This window comes from Macrobrachium rosenbergii, chromosome 4 (assembly GCF_040412425.1).
Source record: "Macrobrachium rosenbergii isolate ZJJX-2024 chromosome 4, ASM4041242v1, whole genome shotgun sequence".
Classification (NCBI taxonomy): Eukaryota; Metazoa; Arthropoda; class Malacostraca; order Decapoda; family Palaemonidae; genus Macrobrachium; species Macrobrachium rosenbergii.
The window spans coordinates 82,722,460-82,737,020 of NC_089744.1; the positions used below are offsets into that span (position 1 = coordinate 82,722,460).

Below are 14,561 nucleotides of genomic sequence, written 5' to 3' on the forward strand. Positions count from 1 at the left end.
TTGTAAAGCCTGGAAAACCAGACGATAAAAAAAAAATTGCTTGGACTGCGGCTTTACAGTAGTATGCCTAGAATTGGTCTTGTCTGGTGAAGTTTTGCAGCTTGCTTTTGTGGATTGTTTAGGTCATATGTTGCATTATGTATAGTAAACTTCATTCGCTCTTCTTGCTTGTATTCTGTTGAGAGAGAGAGAGAGAGAGAGAAAGATTAATAAGAATTGCTATATTTGATGGCATTAAAGACACGCTTAAAATAAACCAGGTCTTATATGTGAAAGTGATGTCTCCCGCAGTCTCGGTCATTCCCATTGTTCACTACTGGAGGCTAATTTTACTCCAGATGGTCAGTTTTGTCTAGCTCAACTCCACAATATTATTATTTACTTAAATGACAGTATCATCATTATTGGTACTATAAAATTAATTAAGGCAAAGTACCATATATTGTCAGTTGACAATATATGGCAATGATGATGGTTAAAACGATTTTGAGAATGTAAACATTGCCAGAATGCAAAAAACACATGATCTCAATATTCATGTTTTAGATAGCAATAATATGTTTTAGATAGTAATAATAACACCAGTTTTCTAAAAACTTTAACTGAATATACACAGCTGAAATAGGGGTACACCTAATATGCCAGTGTCTTATATGCCATTAAATGTTGCAATTGATATGAATAAACCTCATTGTTGGCCATTTTAATGAATTAGTCTTGAATTTTTCAGTATTTTTCCACCCTGAAGTGTGGAGCACACACAGTAATAAAATTTTTAATTAGTTTTCTAGGTGAAAAAGTGTTTATAGTACAGTACTTACAAAACACTTATTGGGAAACAAATTTATTATGTTCAGTAAAGATTAATTATATCTTGAGGACAAAAAGATCCCAAACTGCTACAATCTCGGCTAAATATATAGTAGCCCAACCCCCTGGATGGGTACACTGTAAGGTTGGCCTGTTGGAAAAGAAACATACATCAATGGAATAACATGCACATATACATAGTATAAGTGTATAAAATATTTTGCATTTACCACAGGTGTACACCAGTATGCTTTGAGCAAATCTAATTTGGTAGTGTATTAGGCATTCCTGATCATTCTCACAAAATCATCAGTACACATTAGTGGGAATGAGTTTGACTTAGTAACTCAGTTTCTTCTTAAGTCTGTGCAGAAGTGAACTCTTACACATTTTCTTACTAAAACTCACAGCCAGTTCCACTGCAAAGGGAATGTGGACTGTATAATGTCATTTTCTTTATTTGATCTATTTCTTTTTTTCAGCAATTCTCACGTCTGTGGTGATACACAGGGCTCATCTTGCTCCAGGGCAGTTTCCATTTAAATCGGTGTCTTTCATTTCTACCAGTCATTCTCTGAGCACTTCTTGTTTTGCCATTTCTTCCTTTTACTATTTTAGTTTCTTTTACTGTATATTATTTGGAGTGAATCTTACCTACTGTTAAAGTTAGCTTTATCTTCGCGCTGTTTGGTGTGATCAGCATTTTAAAAAAATCAAAATACACATTGCTAACCCGCTTGGACTGTCTCTGTTTCCTACGAGATGGTGCTCGAATGTTTACGTTCTTGTCATATTTCTTCATGCCAACCTGTTACACAGACAGTCAGATCAGCGTCAGTAATATTTAGATGATTTCTGGCTAATTTTCTCCTGTATGTTATTATGCTTGCTTTTGTTTTTGCTTTATGTCATCTACAACAAGCAGTGATGAAAGCATTTGGCTGTCTAGGAAAGACTTTGTGAAAACCAAATGTTTATATTTTGCAAGATGACCACGTAGCCAATGTTAGACTAACTGCTCAGGCACGAGTGTGGTTCTCTTGGTATGTATTTTGAATGATCTGATGAGAGGATGTAAATTTTGTGTAGTATTGGAAGATGTTAGAGGCCGATATTTACATAGACAATTAGAGCACACCAGAAGCCTTCCCAGTCTCTTTTGTCTCCTGGTGTTGCTTCTCCTCCTCCATTAACCTACCTGATAGCTTAGGTTAATTCTGCTCTCTCTCTCATTCTGCTCCACCACCTTTTGCTCCCTATTTGGTTCAGGAGAAAAATATTTGACATATTTTCTTTTATTAGTTAAAATTTTGATTGAAAATATTAGGGCCAAGATCGCCCACCCCCCAGTTTTCGACCTTTTCGGTTCCCCCACAAGAGAGGTGTCAGAGCCTTGGCATTTGTCTGTAGCCCACCCTCTGGAGTGCCCTGCATCAGTTGGTTGTCTCCTCTGACAGGGAACCAAGACGTGTCTCGGGACCAAGGTTATGTGCCCTTTGACACCTCTTTCTCAACTGTTTTTCTGGTTTGGGTATGGTGCCAAGTCTTCGAACAACTCCAGCTGAGTTTGGAGTTTGTCTCTCTTGTTTGTTGGTAGTCTGGCTCCAGTTCTATCCCTTTTGGTGAGTGTATTGTGATGTAGACAGATGGTAGAGTTAGGAATTCAGACATATTGTAAACCCCCCGTATTCGCGGTCTCACGACTCACGGACTCACCTATTCACAGGTTTCTCTGTGGAATGTATATACACATTATTCGTGGAAAATTTGCCCATTCACGGTATTTTTCACTAAGAAATATTTGCTAATTACTGTATTTTCACATCATTTTCATGACTAAATGCACTTTTTGTGATACAACTATTAAAATACTCAGGTATAAGCATTTTCAGAGATTTTTTTTTGTGTTTGAACTATCAAAATAGGCAGTTCTAAATGTTTTTAGAGGGGTTTTAAGTATTCACGGATTTTAGCTATTCGCGGGGAGAGGGGAGGGGGTGTGGTACGTATCCCCGTGAATACAGGGGGTTTACTGTATTACACTTGCCTCAGCCATTCTCAGCTATGTCAGTTCTGCTGTTTTTTTTATTTCCCATATCGTCCCCAAGTGGACGATAACCCTCCCCCTCTCCTACTCAGTTTTCTCTCTCTGTTGTCTCACATTCGTCACCTTGTAACATTTTTTCTTTTTAGTATAGTGGCTCTTCCTTTTCTGCTGCTTACTTATCTAGAGTGAGTTATCCTGGTGATAGCTCAGCTCTCACTTCTCAAGTACAGTATTCGCCTCTTGGATGTATTCACAGTTACACGGCTCCGACTGTCAAAGGGTTACGTAGTGACATCATGCAAGAATCCTCTTCCTTCCTCACCTCTGGTACTTACTACTGGCATCCCATGAGGTCTTTGCTAACCTTATGTGGTCCTTTGGTTAGACTTGAGGGGTCTCACAGTGGCCTTGTTTCAGCCATGATTTGGTTGATTCTTCTTTACTATTTAAGCGATGCACGGCTTGCATTGTTCTGTTTTTGCTTCCTTTTGCCGAAGCTGAACCCATTAACCAGTGCTCTCTTTAGTTTACTTCTACCTTGGCTCCTGTTAAAACAAATAGGATGTTAACACTGATTATGGTAGGGTGCATTATCCAGAATGTAGAGCCTTTGGGATGAACAGTTGAAGAGGAACAGAAAACTTTAGTGTATGCTGGCTCTCAGATGCCACTGCATCTTCTTCCAGTTTTGAAGCTGCTTAGAGCTGGGTTAGAGCTTACATATATTATATACGTTTTTCACCTTCCTCTGTTTAAGTTCCAGGGTTACCATTTGGCCATTTTTGTGGCCAAATTCCTCAAATTTGGCTGTATACAAAATTGACTGGCCGTGAAAAATGTCACATCCATGGGCAAGTTATTTGGCCGTATTGTGTGCTGAAACTATTTTATCCTCCGGAAACCTATATTTTCAGTTATTTCGGTTTTCCTTTACAAAATCTCACACATTCTTCATCGAAAATATCACTAGACAATTTGCTCTGAAATTTTTATTTACATTTTGAACAGCTGACTGAGCCTAAAGTCACACTGTACAGGTTCAAGTCATGTTTGAGGAGCTCGGAAGCGACCATTTGAATTTTCGAAAGCGATAGTCTGTATGTGGAGTTAGTTGTGATAACTTCCTTGCCTCTACTAGCTTTGATTTGTTTATGTAAACTTAGTATCTGGTTATTGTAACTAATTGCAATGGCAAAAAATAAATATATGGCTGTTGTAACTAATTGCAATGGCAACAAGTAAATGAAAGTAGAAAGGAAGCTATGAAAGTGGAAGAAAATATAATAAAGCATGGGAGGAGAAATATATTTGGATAAAAAAGCAAGTGAAGGAAGTGAAGATGTTTTCTGTAAACTATGCAAAAGTACAATAGCTCCAAAGGTATTACAACTGGCTGACCATGAAAAATCAAAAGGGAATTCTAGCGGGGTAAGTGCTTCAGCAATGTGCTGAAGATTGCCAGTAAAAGTGATTAATAAGGAAGACATTGAAAAAAAGTGCATTAAACTAGAATTTTCAGTTGCAATAGCATGCCACTGCTCCACTGCTAGTGTCGATCATTTGGAAGAAGGGATAAAAAGAAACGGCAAGGGTAGTCAGCTGGAGAATCTTCAGCTCTATTGTACCAAGTGTAGCCTACTACTTTCCAAAGTGATATCTCCAGCAATATTCAAAGAATTCAAAGATGATGTGCAAAGGAAAAAATTTTGTGTTCTGATCGATGAGAGTACTGATGTGGTCTCAGACAAGCATATATGCATTATCATTAGATATTATAATGAAATAAGATCAAAGATTTTGACTGAATTTGGAGGCCTAGTTCCCATTATTGGAGCTACAGGTCATGAACTGTTTGCAACTCTGAGCAAGAGTCTGGAGAATATGGGCCTAGAATGGTCTAACTGTGTTGGCTTTGCTTTGGTAGTGATGGGGCTTCTTCAGTGATAGGAGAGCATAATTCTGTGTGGTCAAGGGTATGAGAGCACTCAACAGATTGTCAACTCAACAAGTGTATATGTCATTCTCTCGCACTTTGCATTGAGAAGGCTTTTGATAAATTGCACTCTAATCCCATTATGGAGGTGGGAAGAATTCGCTTCAGCATGCGTCGGCAGAAGGCTTCTTTTCCCTCCACAGTCTGGTCTCTTTCATGGGTAAAGGACTCATAGTCTTCACCGTCATGATTCCAGAATGCTGAAATCGACTCTCCCACACCCAATGTGGGCTCATAGGCTTCCATTAGTTCTATCTTCTCCTCTCATTGTAGGGCAAACTGTTGGGTGAGGTGTTGTTTAAAAGTACCCCAGTTTGTTGAACAACTTGCGTCCCAACTTCTGATATGCCGTGCTGCATTCCTGGTCATTTTGTTTTGCTTGCACAATTTTTTCCCTATCTGTCCAGCCTACCGTGGCATTTTCAATACAATTTATAAAGGTCTCGATCGAAAGGAAACCTTCATCAGTCCGTGAGTTGTCAAACTCAGGCACTGATCTATCTAGCACTGGCAGTTTTTTTTATTCTCTTGTCTGGTCACGCTTGTGGGGATGATGCAAATGTTGGCCAAAATTGTGGGTGGGTCGACGGGCTTTTTATTTTGTATTTCATTTGTTAATTTGTGCAACTCCTTTAACGCGCATGGGATATTCGTAGACAGCTCTTTTGCACTGTCCTCTTCCTTGGCACTGTTATTTTTAGCACTGGTACTGCTAATACTGGCACTCCTGCTGTTGTGCACCGATTTTCGAGTTTGAATTGTTTGTTTCACCTTCACAATTATGCTGTTGATTATTATGTACTGGCAACACCCTGCAACTGACACCAAAAATATGACCTTATTGTCTTATATAGGTTCTACCAGTACAAACAAAACATGTAAGATACAATTAACACGTGTATTTCCTTAATACAGAGTGTCCTCGACTTATGGTGGGGGGCCACGCTGTAAGTTGATTTCTGCCATAAGTCGATTTTTCTCCTTAAGTCGATTTTTCTCCATCATCGGCACTTTAATGGTGCTTACAGCACCGTAACTTGATGCTGCATCAAGTTACAGCACTGTAAGCACCGTTAACTTGATGCATATTCTTGCTGTTAGTGCCCTAATGGCACTTAAGATGCTGTAACTTGATGTTGCATCAAGCTACAGCGCTGTAGAATGCCATTAACGGCACTGAAAAAGTGCCGTAAGTAGGTGGCGCTGTAAGCTGACTATGCACTGTAGTTACACAAGGCCCAGTTGCTAATATTACGCTACTTAATTATGCAATTATAGCCAGAAGGTACTTTGAGGTGACGCACCGATCACTGTCTTAGGGACGCGCCCCAACCCACCAACCACTAAACCCCTACTGATCATTTACTTTTCAAACTGAACTTGCTTAGGTCATAGACCTCAGCTGATTGGTCTCTTAAAATCGAAAGGAACCAATAAGGGTCTTTGATGTATGGCACTCATTTGAATTGCCCACGCCAAACCCCAACAATTGTATGGTGTTTGACGAATCAGCAGTATCTGTTCATTACTCTCTGATCACAAAGATGTACAAACAACTAGCAGATTTTCTGTTACGTCTCAAACATGAATTTCTATATAAATCGGTTCACATATGTATGCATGCACCCAATCAGTGTCTTCATGAACTTCCTAGAATTATAGTTTCATATTTTTATGTTAATGATACAGTAATTCATATAGTATATGTATATATATATATATATATATATATATATATATATATATATATATATATATAGATATAGATATATATATATATATATATATATATATATATATATATAATATGAATATAAAAAAAAGGCCCATAAAACACTATTTAAACGTTGCAACCATATATTTTGGGCACTTGCTTCTGTGCCCCTGTTCACTGGTAGAATATGGACAGATAAGATGTTACAAGGGTATATATACAAAACATATGTAGGTGTGGCATTGTCCCCGATGGTATGCAGGTGACCGTTCCTAAGAAGGTGGAGAGTGACCAGTTCCCTAGTGGTTTTTGGCCTCATTAACTCTTGTTTGGCGACGATTCTGGAGGTCTTGTTCTCTGGGCCACCTTCTTCAGAAGAGGTCTGAGGATTAGCGCATCGATGTCATCCAATTTCCAATGTCCTCCTGACAAGTTCATGTTGTTGGTTTGATTGATGATAGCAGATTCCAGCATCTTTCTTTTGTACAGACAGCTACTTTTGAAAACCAGCTCCCCCCCCCGCAGCTTATGGAATGGCCAGTATCTCTGATATGTAGGAAAATCCCTGAACTCTCCGAAGCATATCTTACTGACCTTTTTGTGCTCTATTATTCTTTGCGAGCGATCTACCTGTCTCCCTATGTAAACCTCACTACAGTTACTGCACGGTATCTTGTAAACTCCGGCTTCTTCCCTTTGTTATTTAAGTATACGTTAATGGCGAGCTCGATGGATTTGGGATAATGGAAGATGAAAGGATTGTTAGACCTGAGTTGTTCTGTGGCTTTTTGGATGTTTGTCGCACGGCAGCTTTATTTTAACAACAAAATAGATTTTAACAAAATAGATTTTAACAACAAAATAAAGCTGCCGTGCAAAAACATCCAAAAGCCACAGAACAACTCAGGCTCTAACAACCTTTCATCTTCCATTATCCCAAATCCATCGAGGAGCTTCATTAACGTATACTTAAATAACAAAGGGAAGAAGCCAGAGTTTACAAGATACCGCAGTCACTGTAGTGAGGCTTACATAGGGAGACAGGTAGATCGCTCTCGCAAAGAATAATAGAGCACAAAAGTCGGTAAGATATGCTTCGAGAGTTCGGGATTTTCCCCATATCAGAGACATTGGCCATTCCATAAGCTGGGGGGGGAGCTGGTTTTCAAAAGTAGCTGTCCGTATAAAAGAAAGATGCTGAATCTGCTATCATCAATCAAACCAACAACATGAACTTGTCAGGAGGACATTGAAATCGACGACATCGACGCGCTTAATCCTCAGACCTCTTCTGAAGAAGGTGGCCCAGAGAACAAGACCTCCAGAATCGCCGCCAAACAGGAGTTAATGAGGCCAAAAACCACTAGGGAATTGGTCACTCTCCACCTTCTTAGAAACGGTCACCTGCATACCATCGGAAACAATGCCACCTACATATGTTTGTATATATACCTTTGTAACATCTTATCTGTCCATATTCTACCAGTGAACAGGGGCACAGAAACAAAGTGCCCGAAATATAAGGTTGCAACGTTTAAATAGTGTTTTATGGGCCTTTTTTATATTCATATTACACTGTGGTATTACAGGAAAGGACATTCATATATATATATATATATATATATATATATATATATATATATATATATATATATATATATATATATATATATATATATATACAGACAGTCCATATTTACAGACAGTCCCGGTTTACGGCGGTCTTACTTTACGACGTTCGAGTTTCTGACACTTTTCAAATATATTCATAAAGAAATTATTTCCTGGGTTACAACGCATGTTCCAGGTTTACAACGCTGACAACACCCGTCCAACGGAAGAAATATGGCTCCAGAATGGCAGAATGGTCAATTTTGGAAGGTTTTCTGTTGAAAAACTCAATGTAAATGCAGGATAAATTGTTTTCAAGGCACCCAAAGGAATAAAAGTGAGGTTTTTTATGATTTTCGACGGTATTTCAGCGCACGCCAGTCCGACGACGATCGGAAGAAATATGCATCCAAAACAGCAGAATGGTCAATATTTGGAGGTTTTTATTATGAGAAACTCAATATAAATGCAGGATTCATTGTTTTCAAGACACCCAAAGGATTAAAAGTAAGGTTTTCTTACGATTTTCGACGGTATTTTGGTGACGCCAGTCCGGCGACGATCGGAAGAGATATGCATCCAAAACAGCAGAATGGTCAATATTTGGAGGTATTTATTATGAGAAACTTAATATAAATGCAGGATTCGTTGTTTTCAAGACACCCAAAGGATTAAGAATAAGGTTTCCTAACGATTTTTCGCGGTATTTCCTGGCGGCGCCAATCCGACGACGATCGGAAGAAATATGCATCCAAAACAGCAGAATGGTCAATATTTGGAGGTTTTTATCATGAGAAACTCAATATAAATGCAGGATTCATTGTTTTCAAGACCCCCAAAGGATTAAAAGTAAGGTTTTCTTACGATTTTCGGTATTTTTGGAACCAAGTCCAGTATTTCTGATATGTAGGAAAATTCAGAACTCTGGAAGCATAAAACTCCATATGATCTTTTGTGCTCTGTTATTCTTTTCTTATGAGCGATCTACCTGTCTCGCCTACATTAGATGTCCTGACAATTACTACACGGTATCTTGTAAACTCTGGCTACTTCCCTTTGTTATTTAAGTTATACGTTAACGTAAGCGAACTCCCGATGGATTTGGGATATTGGAAAATGAAAGGATTGTTAGGCCTGAGTTGTTTGGAGGCCTTTTGGATGTTTTCATCGTCAAAATCATAAGGAAGCTTTATTTTGTTGTTGAAATCTATTTGTCTGTTGTGAGTGGGACCTTTATAGTATATTTTATTCACTTTGTTAATAGCCCTCTCGATAATGTGTGGTGGATATAGCAGTTGAACCGTTAAACCGTTAGGTGTTGGCAGATCGTGTTAAATTCTTTATCCAGGTACTCATTTGAACATATCCTAAGTCCTCAGAGGAATAGAGTTGCACCCTACCATGATTTTTGGCTGGAGATGTCGTGGTAGCTTAAGAAATGAATGTAGGAGATGCAGCAGGAAAGGTGGGTTTTCTATATACTATAAATGCATACCTGTTCTGTTTTCTTATGATCAGTACATCTAGGAACGGCAGTTTTCCAAATTTGTGGGAGATCCTTTTCCCATTCTGTTTTAAATTTTATGGTGGAACTAATTTTCAAAATTTAGCCTATTAAAAATTCATTAAAGTCCCCCAGCTATTGTCCCAGAAAGTAAAGATATCTTCAAAAGGTAGAACGAAATCTAAGCCAGATCATATTATAAGGGGTTTGATAGACGACAAAAGTTCTGTTTTGAAATATTCCATGTACAAGTTTGCTAGAAGGGGTGATAGGGGACTTCCATGCTACAGCCAAATTCTTGTTTGTAAAAAATTACCATTGAAAGAAAACACGTTAGTTACACAGAGGTTGATAAGTTTTAAAGTTTTATCTATGCCAAGAGGAAAATGGTCTTCATATGGTTGTAACTTCCTCTCTAAGAAAGACAACACGACTCAATAAAAATCGGGACTTTGGTAAATAATGACTCGATTTTCGATTTCTAGGCTGAGCAATTTGATGTTTGAGGGATGTTTAAACTATTAAATTTTTTTGTATGAAATCCTCTGCATGTTTGACGTGGGAGGATGAGAAGGTTCCTAGAAAGGGTGATAACAAGTCTGAGACATGGAGCCATTTTGATAATTTGTGACATGAGTAAAGAGCCCCTGCTAGATATTATGGGGACGTGTTTTAATAAAAGGAATCCCATCTTTATGTGTTTTTTAGGAGTTCAGCCCGATTTTAAAAAAAATAGGGAGAGAGGGGTTGATTACCTTGAATGTCTTTAGTAATTCTATGTCTTTTTTTATTGCCCCTATGGTTCTGACTGATTTGTTAAATTGAGCAGCAATATTTGTTGTGGGATCTTCGTTAATTTGTCTTTTTTAGGTCTCTTATCGTTTAGAAGTTCTTGAACTTTATTGATGTATGTCTCCTTGTCTAACAGAACTATTTTCCCGTCTTTGTCAGATTTTGTGATGATGATATCCCCCCTTTTCCTTAAACTAACTAATGCATTTTGGAATCTTTTCGGGAGAGAATTTTTGTTGTTATTTTGCTCCAAGACATTTAGCAAAATGCCTTTGAGATATGCCTCTTTCTTGTCATAAAAAGACATAGAATTACTAGAGACATTCAAGGTAATCAACCCCTCTCTCCCAGTACGTTACGCTCGGAGAGTTCGGGAATTTTCCTACATATCAGAATACAGGGCATGTCATTAACTGGATGGGGCGGAGTTGGTTTTCAAAAGTAGCTGTATATATAAAAGAAGGATGCTGGAATCTGCTATCATCAATCAAACCAACAATATGAACCTGTCAGGAGGACATTGGAAATCGGATGACATCGACAATGTCTTAATCCTCATCCCTCCCCTCATGAAGAAGATGACCCAGGAAACAAATAACTGTGCCAGATCCATCTTAAGCGGGATATTTTGCTAATTAAGGCTAAAAACCACTGGGAATTTGGCCATTCTCCTCCTTAAGAAACGCCACCTCCATAACACCGAGGCCTAGGGCCACACCTTTATGTTTTGTATATATACCATTGTAACTTTCCACCTGTCCATATTCTACCAGTGAACAGAGGCACAGAAGCTAGTGCCCGAAATATATGGTTTCAACGTTTAAATAGTGTTTTATGGGCCTTCTTATATTCATATTACACTGTAGTATTACAGGCCAAAAAAAAGACATTCATATGAATATATGTATGTTAACAAATTTTGTTAAGAAATAATGATAGAATTAAATCTCATCACTGATCTCGGGTGCTCATTGTTGTGTAAACGCAACATACTAGAGACTTGGGATGCCCATTGTTGCATGAATGCAACAGAGAAAAATTCAAAACTTCAGAACAGATTTCCCATTGCTTAATATAAGGAAACTGACTCTTTATATGTCTTAACTATGGATGCGACTGTTGATTAACCCAAACATAAATTTTTTCCTCAATCATGTGATATGTGTTGTACATAGCCTGTTTTTTCTGACCCCCATGAAGAATTGAAAAAACCTCAAAATTCATGTTACTTTTTTTTTTATTTTAGCTCATAACTGTTCATCCTCGTTTTGACACTAATCTTTCTTGCTACAGATACTAGCAGAAAGTCAACACCTAAAGGCATATAGACTATAAATCGAAACAAGATATAATTTGTGTTGCACCAATGCAGCACTGGGCATAAATGGGTTAATATCTCTTCCTTGACTTGTCCAGAAGATCCAAACTAGTGCCTTTCCATGCTGTTTAAGAGAAATATGCATGTTTCTTATGAATGCAATGTGTAATGATAGCTCCAAATATTCATTAGGTACAGGATTTTTTATAGCATCTACAAAAATTAATCAAATTACTTTTACTTGACAGTACTTCTGTTATCATAACAGGACCTAGTGCAGTTAGATCAGCAGTTAAGATTATTAAGTTCAAGTATGTGCTGCCACAGAAATTCATTATTTTCAGTGATACTAGAAGTGCTATAGAATTTCTTCAAAACTATTGTCCTAAGTTTTCTTGTACAACAAATCAAGTTTTCATTCCACAAATTATATGAAGCTGGTGCAAATATTGACATCTGTTGCATCCATACTTATGTGGGACTTAATAAGGGAGATGACAATGCCAGTAAAGCTACCAAAGCTACAACTACAGTACTATGACTGAACCAACTGTAGCAGTCCCTGCCAATAGTTAAGTGACATTTCTAAGCCCCATGATTTTTGATAAATGAAAGGCTTTATGTAATAATGAAACTTGTAAAAAAAAAAATTAAAAGATCAAACTCTCCATTGGAGTGTGGTAGTCTTTATATGAAAAAGTCACATTGAATTATTGGTCACACATGTTTGACTAAGAATATTTGATGAATATTCTACATGCCTGTTGACAGAAAATGTAGGTCAACACTAACAGTTAAATTTATATGAATGTCGTAATTATTAAACAGCAAATACAGTATAAATATTTTTGTAACATTAAGGAAGTTTTGCCATTCTTTTTAGTTTTCAGACTATCCTATAATTGCCATTCTTTTTAGTTTTCAGACTATCCTATTATTAAGTTCCTAAAGAGCTGCCACATATTAAAGAAACTTGAATTATTTGCTACAAACAAATTCTGTAGGTCTACCCCATGAGAGTGGTTTGGTTAATAATGATGCAGAAATGTAATGTACTATTTTCCTATATTTACAGGCCTTTCTTTGTTGATCAAGAGTCAAGAGAATATGACAAGTATATAGAACGACTAGACAGCATCCACTCTCAGCTAGGATTAAATGTTAAAAAGTGATGCCATATTAAGCACTCGAAGGTGTTGTTTTTTGCTGGACAGCTGTTTGTATTGAACTACACAGAATGTAGATTTTATTAGGTTTTTCTTGTGTACCAAATATTGCAATTACTCAGTCCAGATTTAATTATTTACTCATTCAGGTATTTTCAGCAAGCTAAGTTACAGAGTAATTATTGGTCAGTGTTGGGGTTTTTTAATCTTTACTGATTCAAATTATTGTGGATTAGCAGTAGAAAATTCACAGTAATGGTACGTTGTTACAGTTTGATTTTTATGGTACAGAGGATTTTTTAAAACAGAATTACGTTTTATCACAGCATCAGATATAGATAACTCATTGGGCTCTTAATCAAAATATCTCTCTAGTTCCCAAGATATTAAAGTTGAAGAGTGTTTTTTATATATTTTTCAGTTAGTGTTACCCTTTTCTTCCTGTACGTTTTAAATTTGCAGGTACCATTTTTACTAATGTTTATTGTGTTTTTATGGAAACCTCATCTTAAGGCTTCTTAATCTTCCATTTAAAGGCTTGTGTTTTTTGTGTATTGTTTAGTCCAGCTGTAATGTTATGATTTATTGGATGCAAGAACAGTTTTTCCCTAGTTTAGGTTGCATTGTTAGGTTTTGAGATTATTATCCTATATGTAACATTGTTGGCATAGGTCTAAAGGCATGGAAAAGGACATAATTTATTTAATTGGTTATTTTGTTGTCTGGAGTGATACAGATCCAGTAATTTAAACTCAGAATGTAAGGTTAGTATGTTAAGATGCTCATCTATTGCACCCCTTCGGATCCAGCTAATTATGAGTGAAATCTACACCAGTAAGAATCAATTGTGATTTTTTTTTATCCTTTTATCATGGTAAATGTGCATCATTTTCATTTTGATTGTGAATTTTATGTTGAAAGATTATCATTATCATTTCTTTCAAGATTATTTTGTTGTATGCATTGTCTGTCATTCAGTTGTATGCGCTTGTTGACTTTCAAGGTAATGTTATATTTGAATAGACTTAACCCTTTGAGATTTGTGAGCTGGTCCAAAATTCATCTGAGGTAGGAAACATTGGTTCTGGCCTACTGCTTATGAGGTTAGAAATAATTTTCTTTTAATGCTTGCTATAAATTTTTTTTACATGTTAGAATGCTTTTCTTGGTGTCATTTTGAAGATTATTATAATTTGCTTTCATTTTGGCACCTTTGAAAAAATAAAACTTTAAATCAGAATGGTGTTATTGCATATAAGAATATTAAAGTAGGCAAAAATTGTCATTATTTTCTATTTTGGACTGGATTAATGATAATTTGGTCAGAACAGCACCTACTTCCATTGGAAATAGTTAAACCATCCCCCAATACTCTTCGGACACACCAGTGCTACCCAGTGTTAAATATTCATGGTTAATATTTTCGAAGGATGACATTGGAAACTCAAGTGATGGAATTTACAAGATGTCATCGAAATCTCAAGGGTTAACATGTAGTTAATATGTAGTTATTGTTTCTAATGCTATATTGTAAAAGGTCTTGATTCTGCAAATGTCCTCCTCGTAAGCATAAGTTTTGTTCCAGTAATAGTAATGATTATAAGTT

General features: G+C 36.9%; 1 protein-coding gene and 1 pseudogene across 1 annotated transcript in view; both read left to right on the plus strand.

Annotated features, from left to right (window-relative positions):
• Positions 1-14,321, plus strand: part of LOC136836305 (golgin subfamily A member 4-like) — a 520,799-nt gene extending 506,478 nt beyond the window's left edge. Inside the window, exon 49 of the mRNA XM_067100429.1 lies at positions 12,865-14,321. Coding sequence (XP_066956530.1) covers positions 12,865-12,961 — 97 coding nt within the window. The 3' untranslated portion in view covers positions 12,962-14,321. The remainder of the gene's footprint in view (positions 1-12,864) is intronic.
• Positions 3,694-5,155, plus strand: LOC136836373 (uncharacterized; annotated as a pseudogene).
• Positions 14,322-14,561: the final 240 nt, after the last annotated feature.